The 21,741-nt window shown below is 43.1% G+C and overlaps 1 protein-coding gene across 1 annotated transcript in view; it reads right to left on the reverse strand.

Annotated features, from left to right (window-relative positions):
* Positions 1 to 457: 457 nt before the first annotated feature.
* Positions 458 to 21,741, reverse strand: part of oprm1 (opioid receptor, mu 1) — a gene marked incomplete at its 3' end in the record, with an annotated part of 50,736 nt that continues 29,452 nt past the window's right edge. Inside the window, exons 2-6 of the mRNA XM_083650695.1 lie at positions 9,314 to 9,675; positions 6,907 to 7,082; positions 5,747 to 5,925; positions 2,880 to 3,063; positions 458 to 463 (exon numbers count right to left, since the gene is read on the reverse strand). Coding sequence (XP_083506821.1) covers positions 458 to 463; positions 2,880 to 3,063; positions 5,747 to 5,925; positions 6,907 to 7,082; positions 9,314 to 9,675 — 907 coding nt within the window. The remainder of the gene's footprint in view (positions 464 to 2,879; positions 3,064 to 5,746; positions 5,926 to 6,906; positions 7,083 to 9,313; positions 9,676 to 21,741) is intronic.

The raw sequence follows: 21,741 nt of genomic DNA on the forward strand, positions 1-21,741 counted from the left end.
GGGATACTAGGTCGGGCAGTCCCGTAAGAAATGATTCAAGCTGAACGTGCACTTGTAAGCATCAACAGCACGATTGGGTGCAGCCAGTTCTTCTGTAAGCAGGCCAAGGTACGCGAGCGATGCTTGAGTCTCTGTTTTTGACCAGCAGAAACCAGAGAGAAAAGCACGTTCAGTTACTTTGTTTCACTTACGCTATTTCAGTAACAGCCTTGTGTTGGGGAAGACAGGCCATGCACTAAGGAGCTATGCCTGATGCAGGGCTGCAGTCCACCTTGCGATGGTGTTCGCATGTTATTGTCACATCCTGGTTTGTGTGTGTGTGCGTGTGCGTGCATGTGTGTGTGTGTGTGCGTGCGTGTGTGTGTCAGAGTCCTGTGGTGACCTGCGTGACTTCCGAGTTGAGGTCGTCATTGGCAACGCCACAGCGAGAATCCGCCGACGACCCCTCCAAGGCTAGTCATACCTGTAGAGAGAGGGGAACGAGAGAGCGAGAGAAGGGGGGAGGGAGAGAGAGAGTGAGAGATTCAGAGCCACTACCCAATTAGGTTCCACTTAGAATGATGTTATGCAGGGATAGCGGAACGCATCTGAACTAGGGGGGGCCGGGGGGCGTGTCGGGGGGGCGTGTCCCCCCGTCGGGGGGGCGTGCCCCCCCCCCCCCACACACACACACGTCTGTGAACCACCATCATTGATTATTATTATTATCATCATATAAAGATTTTGGTTGTTTGAAGCCAGATTCATATAGGAATATCTCATTTTAAATTAACATTAGGATTAGACGGTTGTGATGTCAGTATTCAGTCTTAACAATCATATATTTGCTCCTTTTCTCACTCACTCCTATGTCACCACCTGCTCTCACTGCAGGGTTTGAGATTCAACTTTTTTTTATCACCAGCCAATATGGCTGCTAGATTTTAAAGTTACGAGCCAATTAATTTCAACTAGCCAAAATGTTTTTCTTGAAATAAACCAGAATATGAGGGCGACTGGGTTTTACAGCAGGGCTATTCAACTAAATTGTTCAGGGGGCCACATTGTCAGAAACCTAAGGGACCGGGGGCCGGACCGTTCCCCGAGCCAGTACACTTGACACAATGCGCCACCATATTTTTGCAGCCGCGCTGGAACTATTATTAAGTAGGGGGTGCTGTAAGGAATGGAATCTCGGCAGCGCCGAAGAAAATTTTATGTTTTTTGGACTTTTATCCATATTTAGAAGAATATTTAATTTTAAATTAACATTAGGATTATACTGTTGTGATGTCATTATTCAGTATCTTCTCCTTTTCTATTATTAGTATTAGTATTAATATTAAATACTGAGTATCTCATGAAAAACTATTAATATTGCATCTTTTGTGTTTAGCTCCGTCTCACACCAGAACCAAATTACAGAGGGGGCCTGCCCCTAGCTTGGGGGGGCCAAGGGGGGTCCGGGGGGATTCTCCCCGGAAGAAGATTTTGTACATTTTAAAGTAAAATTCGTCAAACTGGTGCATTTGAGAGCAAAAGGAAGAGGCTAAATCTATGAGGAACTACACACATCTCTAATGTGTTGTGACTTTACAAATAGGCCTAAACAATTAATATTAAATGTATTTACACATTGTGCACAAATTGCATTCATTGTGACAAATTTACAATAGTTAATTAATATCCAGCCAGAATCATTGCAAATGGAGGTTCAAAGTAACAGTTAGCAATAGCATTCAGTTAATCAATGCCTAATGACAGCCAGATTCCGTTTTAAACTTTAAAACAGAAAAACGGAAAAACGTTTTTAGCACACACAAAAAAAAAAAAAAAAAATTGAATGGGGGGGCCAGTTTAGGGAATGGGGGGGCCCGGCCCGGTCAGGCCCCCCTCCAACGCCGGGCCTGTCTCACAGCATTGTAACATTGTAGTGCAGCAAGAAAGGAAAACTACTGTAAACATTTGAACCACATTTCTTGTTTAGAACCTATAGCTAGCAACATCGCCATCTCCTGAAAAACATTAATATTGCACCTTTCTTGTGGCTACATCACAGCATCTACTGAAAAACATTTATAGTGGATCTGACTTGTTTAGTTCACTTTAGATTCACATCACATCTGAAAAACAACCAGTCGAGTGTAATAAGTAAATGAGGTTTAATTGTAAAAAAAAAAAAATCTAAAAAAAAATCTAAAAAAAAAAAAAAAAAATTTTTTTTTTTTTTTGGGAACTGAAAAGTACCCGGGCCGCGGCCCGGGTGGCCCGGGCGGTTCCGCGATCCCTGTTTATGATGAAGATGAACGTGTTTACAATTGTATTTGTTCTATTAGTGTTTAGTCGATTAGTCGATCAGCTGATTGAAGAAAATGAATGAGAAGGCATGCTAATTTCCCATGGGAGCCTTGTGAAAACCCAAGGGTCATAACCTTACCATGCATGCAGACTGTTAATTAAGTTATTTCTGAGTGAGACCTGTTCTCCATTTTACCCAAAGAAAAGCAAATAAATCCTATTGTATAGCCATATATGTTTAAGTGTGGCCTATAGCTGCTATCAAGACAAGTCATAGGCTCCAAAGCTACTGTTTACATTTTCTTTCTGTGTTCACGGTGCCAACATTGATGTGTGAAGCCCATGTTGGAATAAAATATTATATATATATATATATATATATATATATATATATATAGTACCAGCAGAGTACTTTTACTGAAATTATAACATCACAACTCAAAATGTTATAAGAAAATGAAATAAATATGCACGCATGCACACACACACACACACACACACACACACACACACACACACACACACACACACACACACACACACACACACACACACACACACACACACACACACACACACACACACACACACAGAACCTGTACCTGTTGATTGGACCTGTCTCCTGTGTGTGCACTGTTGTGTTCGCGCTGTGGGGCATTGCGGCCAGCCGCTCCGCCACGGGACGAATTCTGCAGCTCGTGAACCGAGGGGGTGGGGGTGCAGAACTCACGGAAACACCGCTTGAAGTTCTCATCCAGGAAGGCATAGAGAACTGGGTTCAGACTGCTGCAGGGGGGCAAAAACCACCAGCAGGTCATATTCTCCTCCCTCCCTCCCACGTACTCCTCACAAAAAAAGTTTGGAAAGTTTGGTTGATCATATCTGTGCTGTTACTGTATCCTCAGTATTGTATTTGACAGTATCTCATTGGCCTGTTTATTTCATTTGTGTGTTCCTTGTTACTGAGAGTTCAATCATCCAATCCCCCAAACAACTCAAACAATAGAGTCAACACCAACAGGAGCCTATTAGACTGTTTGACATTGGCAGCCAATGGCAGGGCAATTTGGCACTTTTGATGTCGGCGCTACTTGCATCATCAGCTGTGCTGCTCATCCCACAAATGCAGTCTCCTTACAAATGAGACATCGTTGTAAAGGGAAATGAACAACAGGCTTCCCAATAAGATAAGATACAATGCTGAAGATACAGTAACAGCAGAGATATGATCATGCAAACACAAGTTTCCAAACTTTTTGTTGAGGAGTTTATTTTGGTAGACCATATCTAAATGAAACGGTGTGTATAATGTGTATAATTAGTCAAGTTGACAAATCGTTGTATAATATCGTAGCACCCAGAACGGGAAAAGAATCATAAAAAAAAAATCCAGTATCACTCATCTATAAAAGTGTTGTCTATAATGAGCATCCTACATTCTAAGCATAACCGGATGTTATTAAAGAAAATAGCTTTCCAGATTTCTATTAGGTTCCGACAAGAAAGAGTTGTGCTACATTTCTGATTTCTCTTTCATGTGAGCGAGGAAAACACACCTACTCTCGTCTTGTTGGTCTCCAAACCATCAAAGGATGCCTTGAAAAGCATCCATCAACCTCCAAGAGCAGCTGAACTTTTTCCTTTTCGACTTATTCTCAGTTCATGCACCTTGTTTCAAAGGCAAAGTTGTGGCAAATTTCACTTCTTTTTCATTGAGGAGTACTAACCTTAACTAAAGTTGTTTTATTTGCCTAAACTAAGGTGACCAGACATCCCCGATTTTCGGGGACCAGTCCCCGTTTTTGGGGACCTGTCCCCGGCTGGAGCTGTCCCCGAAAATGTCCCAGATTTTCTAGTGGCGTCTGCGGCCGATATGACTCTAGCTCTAGCAGGCTCATTCTTAAATCTAGAGTGAAGATACTTATAGGCTATGAAACTGTAAGATCTACAGCATCCATTGGGACCAACAATGCCATGCTACCTTGTCGGGAAGGAAGGGGGCTAAATAATGCATTTTGAAAAACCGGCATGGTCAATTTCAAAGGGGACCCCTGACCGCTCTCACCTCAAGATATCTGAATGACGATGGGATTCTATGAGTACCTATGAGTCTACCCTTTACAGACCTCACTGGTCAACCACTCAAGCAGAAAGGTCGCGGGAGGCTTACGGGCGGGTTAAAAGCATATCACAGCATTACATGACTATGTAGCCCTTTGATCCAGACATCCAACAAGTGTTTACATGTTCTACTGCAGCTCTTTCAGAACATCTTGGACAATGAAAAAGCACTTAGGAGGAGCAGACTACACCGAAAACACTTTTTGAGATCTGAGGCTTTTCATAAAACATTTGGCGCTGTAGGACGGCCAGGCCTAATGCTGCTGGAGAATTGACATTTTGTAAAGGGGCACAGTGAAGTGTGTGTGTGTGTGTGTGTGTGTGTGTGTGTGTGTGTGTGTGTGTGTGTGTGTGTGTGTGTGTGTGTGTGTGTGTGTGTGTGTGTGTGTGTGTGTGTGTGTGTGTGTGTGTGTGTGTGTGTGTGTGGGCCCGGCAAAATAAATCAAACTGGAATCATCCCCCTTTATTATTTCATAGGTAATAACAGCAGATATTTTAATAATATATTTGATTGCCGGTCTGGAAATGTCCCCGATTTTCATTTGAGAGATCTGGTCACCTTAGGCCCTAAACTGAACTGTTAGCTAAGCTTTTCATGTCACAAACAGGTCACATAATCCTTTTCTGATAGAGGACTGCAATCTTCACTGAATTTGTGTCCACTAGGGGTGGGACAAAATATCGATACTCACGGTATCGCGATATTTCCACTTGCGATACGTTATCGATACACTGGCACCAAGTATCGATATGTTTTTTTTTTTTTTTTTTTTTTAATAAACAGGCAAAAATATTATGCTGTGTGGTAGTTGAAACATAGTTTCAAGTTGACGTTTATTTATGTTTGTAGTAATACTGTAGGCTACATGAATGGAAATGTTTGATCATTAATATCTACTTTTAGAAATTATATAGGTAGGTTATATAGGTTTTCTTGTTTTAATAATAATAATAATAAAAAGACTTAATGTGTAACTTTTCCTCCGTGGTATCGAAAATGGTATGAGTGAGTGAACTCTGAGAGAGTTCATGTCAATTCCGCTAATAAATACATAATACCTGCTTCTTGCCTTTTAGGGGTATTTTTTTCTCTTCAGTTACACAGATATCGTGATGTATCGTAGGTTCAATTTCTTCCAATATATCGATTATCGCAGAATCGCTGTATCGTGATCATATCGTTATCGAGGGCCAAGTATCGTGACCATATCGTATCGTGAGTTACTCCACGATTCCCACCCCTAGTGTCCACAACATCTCAGAGTTTGTGCACACCTCACAACATGCTATGAGACTGTATTTGGTGTGTGTATGTTCAGTGTTCAGGCTGCACTGCTGTATGGGCGACCTGTTGGTGTAGCCCAGGGCGATGCAGAAGTGCCAGGTGACGGTCTGCAGCAGCGAGCCGGGGATGGTGACCAGGGCCTTGATGATGACGAACATGTGGATGGGCGTCCAGCAGATGATGAAGACGGCCACCACCACCAAGACCATGCGGGTGATCCGACGCAGGTTCCTGTCCTTCTCCTGGGGACGAGGCGGGTGGGAAGCGGAGAGAGAGAGAGAGAGAGAGAGAGAGAGAGAGAGAGAGAGAGAGAGAGAGACAGAGAGAGAGAGAGAGAGAGAGAGAGGAGGAATGGGAATGGCCATGGAGGGAGATAAGAGGGAGAAGATACAAGTAGGATCAAATCATGTCTAAAACAATAGGAAATTGTTCAAGGAATAGTTCGCCCAAAAATTTTAATAAAAAAAGCAGTCACCATTGACTTCAGTAAAGTATAACTGAAGTCAATGTTGAGCGGTTTTCTCTCGAGGTTGTGCTGGCAACCGTCCTCTGTGTTATATGGAGGAACTTCCTGTGTTTCAACTGGCATGAGAGATGATGAGAGAATTTACATTTTTGAGTGAACTGATCCTTTAATCTATTGCATTATTGTAATAAACGTCTGCCACAACCTCAGGCTTAATTGCATTTTACTTAATTACTTTCTCTTGAAATGAGCAACACACTGTTTGCCTTCTGTCATATTATTATTGTTAAATAGAATCAATCACTTATTCAGTGCTGTAATTGGTACTTTAGCAAGTAGAGCCAAGCGTTTCAAGGTTACAGTAACAGTAACTAACACTTGTATTTTCATATTCCCATTTGCCACTGTTGTGAAAGCGAGTACTGTCAAGCCTCAGGCGCAAAATCTAAAATATGGTAAATGGCCTGCATTTATATAGCACTTTTATCCAAAGCACTTTACAGTCACCCATTCACACACCGATTACCACGCAGGGTGCTGGCACACCATCGGGAGCAATTTGGGGTTCAGTATCTTGCCCCAAGGACACTTCGACACGCAGACTGGAGGAGCCGGGAATCGAACCACCGACCTCTTTGATCCAAAGCGATTAGTGGACGACCCGCTCTACCTCCTGAGCTACAGTTGCCCAGGTGAAATATGCTTTTTTTTTTTTTTTTTGCCTTTGTATAGAACGGGTTGTTGCGTTTGTTCTTACCTTGGAGCCAGAGAGCATGCGCACGCTCTTGAGCCGCAGGATCATGAGGCCGTAGCAGACGGTGATGATGAGGACGGGCATGACGAAAGCAAAGATGAAGACGCAGATCTTCAGCAGGTTCTCCCAGTACCAGGGTGGGTGGGGGAAAATGAGCGTGCAGTCAACGATGCCAGAGGCTGGGGAGAAATATATAGACACGCACGCAAGTGTGCACACACACACACACACACACACACACACACACACACACACACACACACACACACACACACACACACACACGCACACACACACAAATCGATGACTAGGTGTTTTATCAACTCTGTTTTCACACCTCTACTCTTCCTGCTCTCTGTTCCAATTTACCGGCGGCTCCAGACGATGGCACTGAAATATCTGCATTTAATCTGGTTTTACACAATAGATAGCGTAGTATTTCCCTATGCATAGTCCCTTTTTTCTCCATCCATACTCGTACATTGTGAATTTATTTTCTTTGAATGAATATGTGATAACGTGTGAGGAAATAATATAGAGCAGGTTCACGTCTGACTTATGCTGTCCTGCATGCATTACATCAAGCTCACACCCAACAGAGCTTGAACAGCCGAAGACGACATGTGCCTCAGCCTCCCCCCCCAAACGTGTCGCCATGACAGTAGCAGCGCTCCTCTCATTACTGTCACTCGTCCAATCCCAGAGCAGCGCCGGAATCACGCCTCAGCAGTCTCCCTGGCAGGTTTCCCACCACTAACAGAGAGGTCTGCTTTTTGCAGGTTTGACTATGCTGACATTCGCATCAGTCACCTGCTGGTATAGCATTTTGTCTAACTGTATAAAACCGCCGGTCTGGCTTGCACTATAGCGCCTCCTCTGGTCGGTCGGGGTCGCCTGGTCGGGGTGGATTAAGGGAACTGGTGGGAATAATAGCATGGTCCTCCCACGTGCTATGTACTGTACAGTACGTCCTGCCGGTGAAGCTCCGCGCTGTCGGGTGAAAAGAAGCAGCTGGCAACTGCGCGTGGGTCGGAGGCAGCGTGGCGCTAGTCTAGGCTCTCTCCCCATGATCGCCAGAGGGTGAAGCAGCGACCAGGGCAGCAGCATAGACATAAATAATATGGACGTAGGTAGCTATCCCATTAAATTCCTTCTCCCTGGCGGAGTTCAAGCGTTGGCCGTCTCACCATCTTGATTTTCCGTCAGCAGAGTGGGAGGGAATGGGTTGAGTCCTTCCGCACCTCACGTGAGATGGGAGTTTCCCAGAGCCGCGGCTCCGCCCGCTGTTGGTCCGCGATCGGCAAGCTGCGCGATCACTGGACAGGCGATCTGTCAATCACCCCCTTTTCTATCATCTATTTTACTCCAAACAGGCGAGTTATATAAAAAATGACCCCCCTACAGTTGTTATGAAAAGGTGAAATTAGCTATATAGACCAAAACCGTGTTTCGCCCCTAACTGGAAAGATGTTTAATCATGTTACAAAGTCGGGCATTTTAACATGAAGGGGGGGGAGGGGGGTACTGCCCCCAACGCCCAGTGGCCGTTCGAGGAACTACAGCTTTTCAATTCAGGTCCGCATCATCAGAGGGAAGGGGGTGGGCTTGCCCACTTTGCAGCAGGGAGGGAAATTGGCCAAGTACAAATGGGGGAAAAATTGGGAAAAATCAGAAGAAAAAGAAAAGAAATCCTGTCTTGTGCACAATTCCACAGAGCCGGTCTGCTCTAATGGAAGCTACTAGAGTAGGCTAGAAGATAATTACCATTTTACTTTGAGATGCACCGTGTGAACCCAATGTTTTTTCCCCCTCCCTGGTCTGTGCCCATTCTACAGTGTTTACCTGCCTTTGCTGAACTCGTACTGTATCAAGGATATCTTAAGAAAGGTCGTCTTTTGATGTTCCGCTCGGTTACATTTTTCAGGTTTTTCATGCAACAGTCGCCATTCAACTTTGACTATGCTATATCAGTCACCTGCTGTCATTTTCTCTATATCAAATTGTTCTTACACAGAAAAACTTGAAATGCAGCAGTTGAATTGAAAGTGTTTTTTCCTCTCTCTCTCTGCCTGTTCTGAACTCTATTCTACTCATATTGTCTCAAGGGTATCATAAGAGAGATGTCTTTTTCACACTCCGCTGGGTTCAGCTTTTCAGGGTTTTTCATGCAGCAGTTGCTATTCAACAAGCGGCGGGTGATTACTGCCTATTGTTCCACCTTTTGAATTTGCTCTTCACATCTAAATCTGTTATACACACTAGTCAAACCACGCAACATTTTCTATATTTCTAACAGGTGATTGTGATCAATTAACAGGTGGTTACAATCAAGTGACACTTGCAGCCAATGAGCTGTGTGTATTACAGCGCCTCTGATTCACTCGGTTACAGTACACGTGCACATGCTTACGGGTCTGGTAGGTCTGGACGGCGGTGGAGGCCATGAACATGACAGGCAGCCCGATGGCCGAGGAGAGGATCCAGTTGCAGACGTTGATGATCTTGGCGTTGCGCGGCGTTCTGAAGTCCAGCGCTTTGATGGGGTGGCACACGGCGATGTAGCGGTCGATGCTCATGGTGGTGAGCGTGAAGATGGAGGTGAACATGTTGTAGTAGTCGATGGACAGCACCATCTTGCAGAGCACGTCGCCGAACGGCCACGTCCCCATCAGGTAGTTGACGCTCTGGAACGGCAGCGTGCTGGTGGCCAGGGCGTCGGCCAGTGCCAGGTTGAAGATGTAGATGTTGGTGGCGGTCTTCATCTTGGTGTATCTGGCCAGAGGGAGCGAGAGGGGGAGAAGGGAGAGAGAAGAAGAGAGAGACGCATTGCTGTTCAGCTGTGACTTTGAAATGTTAAGACATTTTGAAATGGGACTTTTCAACTCAAAATATAGTTTCACAATAACAGCTGTAAAATTGTTGCATGTCAACATCACGTTTTGCGCGACCTCTAGGGGTCGCATCTAACCTTCTAACAATGATAAAGCCGTTTTTGTGAAACTACATCTTTTGGCTGTGGACCAACTTTACTATGTAAAGTTGTACTTTACAAATCGCTTGAGGAACAGTTTCTTCCCGCAGGCCACGAGACTCCTTAACATACACAAATAGTGTAGTAGCCGTACTGTACCGCACTGTAGCTGCTACCATTACGTATGTCTAATGTTTAACTGTATGTTTAATAAGGAATATGCTATTTGCACCCGTATGTCAAATACGCCGAATTTAAAACGCCGAGTTTAATTGTATGTTTAATAAGGAATATGCTATTTGCACCTATATGTCAAATACGCAGAATTTAAAATGTTTAAGCACGGCTAAAGTATGCACAGGACATGTGCACCTATGTGCAGTGAATATGCCACTGTCTCTGACTTGTCTTATCACTATACTGCCTTATTGCTTGTTGTGTCTCTTGTTGTTTTTGCACTCATATGCCCTACATTTGTACTATGTTGTAAACGGAGTCCACAGCACAAGAATTTCACACGTGATACTTGTACCATGGAGTGACAATAAAAATCTTGAATCTTGAATCTTGAATGTCACAATTTTTGGTGAGACTGGGTTTGCTATGGTGAGGGGGTCTGGAAATCAAGGCCAGTCCACATTATGATCCACATAAAAGTCTCTGTACAAAATCCCAAACTGGTATTCTGGACTCCATCACCCACAATCCATTACACTCTCATCTTTGTCCCACTCTGCAGCTCAGCACTCACCCGCACACAATCAAGACAAATCACCTCACCTTCACCACTGCCCTTTCAAAAAAAATCCTTTCATTTCATTCCTTGGTTTGATCATCCGGCAAAGCCTCAGAGTTCTGTTTCAGTCTCTCAATAAAATCAATTGTAGCCTACACTCGTTTATTTAAGCTCCTGAAATCCAAATATATGTCTCGCATTGGTCTCCTAATATAAAACAAGACATTTTTTTACAAACTTGAAGGAAATAAATTATGCTGACAGTGCAGTCGTTTGGTCTCTGATCAATACAGCAATTTGATGGGTCTCTCTCAGTGTTGGGCAAGTTACTTTCAAAATGTAATATACTACATATTACTAGTTACTTTCACTTGAAAGTAATACGTTACTTTACAATATTACTGTCTGTGTAGAGTAACTCGTTACTTATTATTACACTACTTTTGCATTACTTTCACCAAAATAACAGCATTAGCAGAGTGACATCCCTGCCTCGGAAACACCCCGAAAAATAATTTCAACAGCCTTGAAGTCAGTGTAAACCGTCCAACATTCAAAATGTTATTGTTTTCCTTTGTTGTTGTCATCTATAGTGGTTATTTGCATAAAAACACACAATTTGATTAGGAAATGATTGCATCTTTATTTAAATATATGCTTTGATTAAAAAAATTAAAATAACTCAATTTGTAACTTGCGTTACTTGACAAAGTAACTGGTATCACTGAAATCCTATCGGTAATACGTTATATTACTGAGTTACTGCTAAAAGTAATATATTACATGTAATATGTTACTTTTGTAATGAGTTACCCCCAACATTGGGCTCTATAAGCAATCAAGATGTGCCCTGCCATTTAAGTGGGTGAGGTTTTAAGCCTTTAAGGGATCAATGAAAGAGACGGCAGTACCAGAGCACCTGGGAGTGTGTTTGACACGTATACGCCCCGTGTGCATCCAGTATCTAGTGTTTCTGCTGTGGAGACGACCTTGATCAGCGCCATTTTTTTAACAATGATTTGCAGAACTACGTGGCAGAGCTGACATCCCTCCCACTCCGGGGAAACGTGTGCCCTTATCCGTCAGGTGAAGTAACCAGCAGTCTCCAGGGTTGTAGCCTATCAGGGATATTTCAGATCTCTGTCTTCAGCTACCTGTCTTGGTTCTTAATAGCAATGTGCAGTCATAAGTCACAAAGAATATATTGTCCAGACAATCACTTAAACACAGAAAAATGTCCACAATGGACAATCCATCTTGTCACTGGCTCTCCAAATGTCAAACTGTGGGAGCCACTGGGGCCACTGAGTGCACAACAACACTCAGCATTCCGCAAACATTCAATTGCCCTGCGGTATGTCATGTTGTGGCCTTAACTAATGTTAGCAGCACAACGTTTCAAAGAGCAATGCAATTTTAGTGTGTGGCATGACAGTGACTTCAATACAAAGTATTTTGTCATTTTGACATAAAACTAATTTTTGAGCTAAGAAATTATTTCAAAAACACAAACATAGGACGGACATACCCGTCTTTATTCGGTCACAAGCAATCACTTCAATGCATGCATGCGCCGGCTATTACAAATGACATCATGAAATGTGATTTCCATATTTTTCCCATCCTGGCTCGTCCTCCTCGGGACAGGCCAGGATGCGGTGGGCTTGCATCGCAGCGCCCGGGGACCAACCTTCGTTTCAGCCATCAGGCAACGATCTTTTTACATGTTTTTAGTGGGGGTTCTTATAGGGAGGAAACCCCAGGTGAGCACGGGGAGAACATGCAAACTCCACAAAGAAAGGCCCTTTTACAAGATAACCCAACTGGGGCCTACGACGACGCAAGATTAGTGTCTTAGTTAAACTTCCGGTTTAACCCTGGGTTTGCTGTCCTATGATGCTAGTTCACCTCTTACCGGGGTAGATCACCACCATGGCAACTGATGCTGCACGGCTATAACCTGGTTAAAGCAGGTTAAAGGAACACGCCAACATTTTAAGAGATTCGCCTATTTGCCATCTTCCCGATAGTAAGACGAGAAGATTACGAGTCTCTTCAATTTTACAAAGTACAATCTGCGTTCTAATGATGCACTGCTTTTTGCGGTCCTCCCACGCCAATCCACTGAGTTGGGAAAGATGGCATTTAAAGGGTGCTTTCTCACTGGGAACAATTGCTTTCGTTCTGGTCCGTTCCGCACCCGGGAACGATTGCCCCCCCCCCTTCCTCCCCTCTCCCCTGCTGGTCAGCTTTCACATTACAACATTTCCTCCGCGCTCGGAAACGAAACAGAGTGCACTTGCGTCATCAACTATGCCTGCAGTGTATCCTTGCTCCGTGTGTTGTCTATGTGGTTCGGAACGGTCGGCTTTCACACTCGCAAGTGTTCCGTTTGCGCGCCCCCGGGTGCGGAACGGAACGGAACACAACGTTCACACTCATCAAATGGTCCAAAACTGTGGTCAATTTATGCTCTCATTCCCATAGGTGCTTTTAAAGGCCTGCTCCAATCAATTAAATCTGAAAGCTGCACGTGTTTCAGAAATCTGTAGTTCTCCCATCCTATTCTGTTTCTTCTCCTGTGCTGCTGTGTCTGTGTGCTGTTTTCTAAGCAGGAGCCCCCGCCTCAGCTTTCTCTTCCCCTTCCTCTTCATTCTACTACTATAGGTCACGCTAAATGGATGTCATATCATGTGATACAGTTGTCATAGCGAGGGCGTGGAGGGATTTGAAGGTGAGGAGTAGGATAAGATACGGGACTTGACCGGGAGCCAGTGGAGGTGGATGAGGGTGGGAGGGATGTGCTGCCAGGGTTTGGTGCGGGTCAGAACCCTGGCAGCTGAGTTTTGTACATATTGGAGCCTGTCCAGGGTTTTGTTGGAAACCCCGAACAGGACTCTGTTACAGTAGTCCAGGCGGGAGGTGACGAAGGCGTGTATGAGGGTTTCAGCAACGGAGTCAGAGAGCGATGGCCGGAGTCGGGAGATGTTTCTGAGGTGGGAGAAGGCAGATTTGGTGATGGTTTTGATGTGGGAGTGGAAGGAGAGAGTGGAGTCGAGGATGACGCCCAGGTTGCGGACTTCAGTGGATGGTGAGATGGAGCAGCCGTCTACGTCGAGGAGGAGATCTCCAACCTTCCTGAGCAGTGTGCTCCATTGTTGTGCTGTTGTTCTGTTCTGACTTGCCCCATGGGCTCCACCTGTGGCTACAGTGAAGATTTCAGCTAGAAACAGGGTGTAAACAGTGGGCAAGCCCACCCCCTTTCCCAGGAAGATGCGGAAGTCTTTCTTTAAGCTGTAATTCCTTGAATGGCCACTTGGGCTCGGGGGCAGTAGCTAGATCTCCCCATGTTAAAATGGCCGACTTTGCAACAGGATTAAACATCTTTCCAGTTAGGGGCGAAACACGGTTTTGGTCTATATAGCTAATTTCACCTTTTCATAACAACTGTAGGGGGGTCAATTTTTATATAACTCGCCCGTTTGGAGTAAAATAGATGATAGAAAAGGGGGTGATTGACAGATTGCCTGTCCAGTGATCGCGCAGCTTGCTGATCACGGACCAATAGCAGGCGGAGCTGCGGCTCTGGGAAACTCCCATCTCACATGAGGTGCGGAAGGACTCAACCCATTCCCTCCCACTCTGCTGACGGAAAATCAAGATGGTGACGGCCAACGTTTGAACTCCGCCAGGGAGAAGATATTTAATGGGATAGCTACGTCCATATTATTTATGTCTATGGGTGTAAATTACGTCTATTCAAGTCAACTTGGCATCTCAGGGCTTGTGGAGACTTGGATTATGCCAGGTGAGCAGTATGGTAGTAGGCGGTAGGCTAGCGAGTATTTCCAATGCTGTTTTCATGTGCAGTTCTCTTAAACAAAGTTGAATTAAACAAAAGTTGCTGAATTTAAATTTAAATTACTGAATTCAACAAAGTTGAATTAAACAGAATTTAAATTAATTTAATTAAACAAAGCTGAATTAATTAAACAAAGTTGAATTAAACAGAGACAGAAGTTGCTGAATTGAAATTGAAATTACTGAATTAAAACCGCATGAAAAGGCAAAAAGTCAATAGCCTGATTTTCCATCCTGTGTGCAAGCGAACCCACATGGCCCAAATCCTCAAGTCTGACCAACTGAAAAAAGCGTGACTCTCGATCGTCTCTCTTCACAGATTCTGCACATAAGGGCTCTTGATGAACATAAAAGTAGGCCCACACTTTGACACTACAGGTGAAGCCTTTGAAAGCACATAGCTCACACACTTCCTGTAAGAGAGAACAAAGTCCAGGTGGTTCAAAGAGACCCGATAGTGAAGTGTCTGCAGAAGAAGAGAGAGAGCGAGCGTGGATCCATTAGAATGGAGAAGTGCGCCGGGCTGTGTGGAGCTGCTGTGAACAAAAAAACAGACGCGATGTCTAGCCTTCGCTGTCTTCATCACAGTGTGGATGAAGAAGAATGAAGCCAGATCACATCAAAAACATCTAAAATTGTCCATTTATCTTGGAAGTCATAACACACAGACCGAAGGACCAACTTCCAAATACAGACGCTTGCTTAAGATGGACAGACATTTCTGGCCGACGTGGCCTCCCAAAGACAATGTCCAGGCGAAAGATGACGTGATGAAAATAGATTACTAATATATTTGAGTGAAAATGGAGTAAAAAGGTCACACGCTGCCGGCAGCGTCCATGTATCCATGTGTCCATGTATCTGTGCCTTTGAATAGAGAGCCAAAGTGGAACGTCACTTCCTGCTTCAGCACTGTCCCAGAGATTTTCATCCGCCATTTATTTTCCCATAGACATTTCGTAAAATGCTTGTAAAAAATAGTTTTACTTGTTCAAACCAAATGGTTCAGATATATTTAGAAACAGGAGAGACCGCGTAACATTTCACTCGGACCAAAACGTTAAAAAAAATGCAGGTTTAAATACATATTTTTTCAATGTTTTTTTTTAGTTTTGGTCTGAGTGAAATGTTCTATGGTCTCTCCCGATTCTAAATATAGCTGAACCGTTTGGTTTGACCAAGTGAAAGTCTTTTTATAAGCATTTTATGAAATGTCTATGGGAAAATAAATTGCGTAAGAAAATCTCTGGTACAGTGCTGAAGCAGGAAGTGACGTTCACTTTGCCTCTCCATTACGAGTGATATATGGCATTCTGATGATGAGGGTTTGTGGGTGGGATCTCCACACTCAGGTCAATACGCCTGCAGGCGACTCATCAGGTCCGCAGACACAGTAGCCTAGATGTTAATTAAGTCATCAATCCAAATAACTAAGCTTGCCAGGAGTACGAAGATTGTGCCGGTGGAACAGGTTTCCCTTGTTAATTTAGCACTCAAGATATTCTGATTTTAAAACATTTTCCAATTTAGATGATATATAAATCTATGTCTATTTTCTTCTGACCCCAGGATTTTATTCATTTCTAAAGCATGATAGACAGACAGATAGATAGATAGATAGATAGATAGATAGATAGATAGATAGATAGATAGACAGACAGACAGACAGACAGATAGATAGATAGATCGATCAATCGATCGATAGATAGATAGATGGATGGATATTTAAAAGTTAAAGGTGCTATTCTGTAGTATTATCGTGAATTAACTGTGATATGTTGTATAGTGTAATTACTGTAAACAAATGAGACCATGGTGGTAGCCTCTATCCTGATCCTCAACAGACAGACAGATAGACAGAGAGGAGAGAGAGAGACATAGATACGATATCATAATTTGCATTATACTGATATGTTCAAGTTCAAGTAGTTTATTGTCATATGTATAATACAATGAAAGTCTTTATGCTCTGAGCACCCTCAGCCTTACATACACAAGGACATGGTCACAAAGACCGACAGAAAAAGGGTGTAGACCTACATAACTATGTATATGCAGGGGTGGGGGGGGGGTGTAGGCCTATTCATTCACACTCCAACTGACATTCATCCAGTTCCAGTGCTAACCTCCCGGTGAACATCTCTTCAGCTGCATATATATTCTCTCTATATATTATACATTATATAAATATTTGATTTGTACTGTTATTTTATTGACAGCCGAGCCAAAGAGCTTGTATCCCCTGAGCTTGCAGGTGGGCAATATTTATGACTTTGAGTTTCCTGCCTAAACCACCGCTTCCTCGACAAATCTCCTCAGGCCTCCATTATTTTCTAACAGACAAATAAACATTCATCCATTATTCATTCATTCATTCATTATACAACTTAGGGCGTCCGGGTAGTGCAGCGGCAGATTACCAACACGAGGGTCGCAGGTTCAAGCCCCCGTGTCAGCTCCGGCTTGGTCGGTGTCCATACAGGCACAATAATGGCCATGTCTGCGGGTTTGAACCCCGATTAAGGGTATGCCCTGGTCGCTGCACTATAGTGCCTCCTCTGTGGGTCGCGGGGTGCCTGTTCGGGGGTGAGGGAAACTCAGGGGGAATAGCGTGATCCTCCCACGCACTACAGTACGTCCTGTCGGTGAAACTCCTCGCTGTCAGGTGAAAAGAAGCAGCTGGCGACTGCACATGTACTGTATCATTGGAATCATACAGTAGTCTACAGATCAGCAGAGGGGGTGGAGCAACGGAATAAAACAAACAAAACACCCAAAACCGATGGCACGCGCGCCACACACACGCACGCACGCACGCACGCACGCACGCACGCACACACACACACACACACACACACACACACACACACACACACACACACACACACACACACACACACACACACACACACACACACGTATTGTATTGATGAATGAATTAATGAATGAATGAATGTCTGTAAATGTAATTGTTTTTGTTAGGTCTGTAAAATTGTATGTAGTGAAATTGAACATGTTCTTTGTATATTAATTATTTTTTGTTTAATGTACTGCAGAACAGGAACCTGCTGAAAACCAGTTTGTAACTGAGTCAGGCCAGTTAAATGTACATGTGAAATGTCATTTTTATCCCTTCCTGTATAAATAAAGTGAACTGAAACTGAACACCCCTCCCCCACGGGCCCTTCATATCATTAAACCCCAACTGTCATCCTACCACACTGTTGTAATTCACTTGTTTGTTTTAGCTCCTCAGTAATCCCAAATCCTCTCAACAAGCAAAGATGACAGTTAGTTCATTAAATTCAGATGACAGTCACTTCAGCAGCACCCACGGCTTTAGTGTGTTTGTTGTTTGGCGGCCGGGCCACCCTACACTTTGAAACTGAGCGGCGCGCTGCAGCTGCTGATGGTAATTTCCAACATCCCCTGATGGGTGTGCCCTTGAGGTTCTGTCACACTGATCACCCATTTCCTCGTTGACATCATGACATGTGTTTAGAACCCTGCACGGCACAGAGGGCACAACCGCCAGGCATTGTTATCCTTTTTAATCAGCGTTGTTTTGTCGTGAACCCTGACATCTTTCTATAGCAGCGACGGGCAACTGGTGGCCTGCGGGGCGCATACGGCCCCGGCCTCACTCAGTGTGGCCCTTGGGTCAATTTGAGAAAAAATAATAATAATAAAGAATAAAATATATATATATATATATATATATATATATATATATATATATATATATATATATATATATATATATATATATAAATTATCTCTCATATTACTTTTATAAAACTTGTAAGCAAAGACTTATAAGATCAGTTCGAGATAACTAATACATTCAGTAAAATGTATTTCCATACCAGTAATCATTTCATAAGTGTGCTCTGCTAGTGGATATGGATCTCCTCTGGACCATAATCTCACAAATTTAAATTGAACCATATTGCAGCAGTAACATTAGGGAAAGAACATTGCCTCATTAAACGTCAGTAAACAAACAAACAACAAATGAATCTCTTTACAGTGGCCACAACCGAGAGAATCAATCAGATTCAGTGAAAGAGAAAGTTAGAGCGAGAGTGAAGCCGCAGAGTGAACAGAGTAATTCACCAGCTGCAAAGATAAAAGGTTATTCCTCTCATGTGAATAATACCGCTCCATCTCATCGGCCTCTAAACTCTCTGGACTCGCACTTTCCTGGATCGCCAGAGCACAGACGCGGCAAATAAATGCACAGTAAATGGACCTGTCAATCATTCAAAACGTTAGCTTCAATGACATCACGTATAATTCTCTACGTCGACCCATTAGCCGTGGCTCCTATCTGGGGGGGGGTTTAGAAGCTTTCTCAATTCTGCTCATTCTCATCTGTCTTGTATTTCCCCATTTAATGAGAAAAGCAGATGATGATAATGGTAAATTATCCCTGACATGGTTCTGAGAATAAAGTGATTTCACAAACTCGTCGTGGCTCCCTGTGCATGCAGGGAGGGAGAATGACTGAAAGAGAGAGATGGAGAGGCGCTGAATGCAAAATGCTAATGCATTATTCAACCACGGAGAATAGAATATAAATGAATAGAAAATGAAGGCCTAAAGAGAGGAGAGGACTGTTGTGTTCTCTTATGGATTTTAAACCGAAAAGAATGATCTTCTTCTGTGTACACATGGGGACTGCCCATTGGTCCGACACCCCACTAGTAAAAAAAAAAAATCAAAAACAATCATCCCATCGGACAGACAGCCCATTTGTCAGACAGCCTGTTATCATGAAAATAGACTCTCCCTGCAGTTGGAAAGATTCATGGCCGCCAATCAGTCGGCCCTGCCTCCTATGTTTCCCCCCAGTTGATTGGGTTTGGCATCTGCATATGGCGATAACATTATCCATGTGCTTCTGTTTGTTTGAGAAACGATGGAAGAACGACATCATTCGGCATAATAATGTGTTGAACAATGGACAGATAAAGTTAAATTAGCCTCGGAATAGATTGATTTCATTCGAATTATTATTCGGACTGTATGTTTAATTAAATGATATGCAGCATGTGCATGTGCATACTGTTCATGTCGATTGACCAAAACGGGGTGTGGTGGTGGGTGTGGCATATCATCCTTGCAGGTGTTGTCAGACATGGTGAAGATCTGTGCTCTGAACACTAAAGTGGAGCAGAAAGGCCTCGCTCTGAAAGAGCATTTACGCAAGAGACACACCAATACTAATGCAATTATGTTAGGTGTAGCGTATTTGAGTTGGACCAGCATGGTAATAGAGAGCCAAAGTGAACGTCACTTCCTGCTTCAGCACTGTACCAGAGATTTTCATCCGCCATTTATTTTCCCATAGACATTTCGTAAAATGCTTATAAAAATAGTTTGACTTGTTCAAACCAAACGGTTCAGATACATTTAGAAACAGGAGAGACCACATAACATTTAACTCGGAGCAAAACGTTAAAAAAACATTGGAAAAATATTGGTCCCAGTGAAATGTAATGTGGTCTCTCCTGTTTCTAAATATATCTGAATGGTTTGGTTTGAACAAGTAAAACTATTTTTATAAGCATTTTACGAAATGTCTATAAGGAAATAAGTGATCGATGAAAATCTCTGGTACAGTGCTGAAGCAGGAAGTAGACGTTCACTTTGGCTCTCTATAGAGAGAGAGAGATGGACATCAAAACTCAGGAAAAGAAAATGCAAATATCACAGTGCTATTGACAACAGGGGTCACTGCAAGCTTCCGCCTACACATGTTCCTGTTGAACGGCGAACAGTCCGCTGCATGAAGGCATTCAAAACGCCTGAATAGCAATTTCAAACAATTAAAAGATGACTGTCTGTTTGCACACATTAAGAGCGTGCCTCGCCATGGCAACGTGACCAGACAGAGACAATCTCGTCTTTGCTTGAAGATGCAATTACCTATATCGTGATTCTCATAACGAGCACAATGATGATGAAATGTCTGTGAGCTGAAAGTGAACATTTACTGTCATATTCATAAACCTGGGGACATATTTAGCATAACGTTTCCACGGGAACCAGCTTTAATGAGGCAGTGTAAAGGGATCGTCTTTATTTCTGTGTGGTCAAGAATGATAATTTTTTTGAAGGTCTGGTGCATTTTCATGTTTATTCCTTCATTCAGTTCACTAGCTCTGCCCTTGTACAATACAATAATAATAATCATAATAATAATAATAATAATAATAATAATAATAACAATAATAATAATAATAATAATAATAATAATAATAATAATAATAATAATAGACCCTAGAGTAGAATGTTAGTGCAAAGCTGGCTCGTTTAAGTGTAATTTAAAATTAAAAAGTTGTCTCTTCACGTAGGAAAGACAGAGTCCATTTTGTTCGGGACCAAAATTAAATTAGGGAGATCCCCTGGCTTTGCAGTAAAAGTAGGAGACACACAGATCTCTGCTAAACACTCAGTTAATTATTTAGGTTGTGTTCTGGACAACACTCTATCAGGAGAGAGTATGGCGCTGAAAGTCCTCGCCAAGATCAACAGCAGGATCAGATTCATGGCCAGACTAGCTAAATACCTCAATCAAGAAACCATGCAAACACTTGCAGGCGCTATAATACAGTGTCTGTACGATTATGCATGCACCTCCTGGTTCAACAGTGTCCCAGAATCCCTGAAGAAGAAACTGCAGATGTCACAAAATAAGCTAGTCAGAGTCATATTAATCATTGAGTGCCAGCCACTTTTGGAAAACGGATGCTCCCAGTGCCAGCCCTTTCAGAGCGTTTTCAGGGATTTCTCGAGGCCCACAGAATATTGTGTGATATTACTATGTAAACACCGAACACGCCCAAAGAATGATGAGACTCTCTTCTATCATCAGCAAAAAAAAGTTTATTGATATCATTTTCCGTTCTTTAGTTATCAGCCGGAGAAGATAGGTTGATTTCAGCAAAAACAGACGTTTCAAATTAGAAGCTGAGATAATGAGCCTTTTGTGAAATGAAGCATTTCAAGCACATCACTGACTCTGAAGCTAATATTTTCTGATGTAGTGACACCTCAAAAATAATTTCCTTCAATAAAAGAGCGAAAACAAAGGAATTTTGATGGCAAAATAATATTTTTTAGCTGCAACCAGCAGCGCTGGCCTTCTTGCTGGTCTTGATTTACTGCTGTTGGGCATCAGATATTCTAGCTTGTGTTTTGCCAATCTGTCCATCGAGCCTGCTGTCTGGGTCGGTACATGTTGTATGGTGCCCTGCGTGCCCCA

This window comes from Poromitra crassiceps, assembly GCF_964638095.1.
Source record: "Poromitra crassiceps genome assembly, chromosome: 14".
NCBI classification, from domain to species: Eukaryota; Metazoa; Chordata; class Actinopteri; order Beryciformes; family Melamphaidae; genus Poromitra; species Poromitra crassiceps.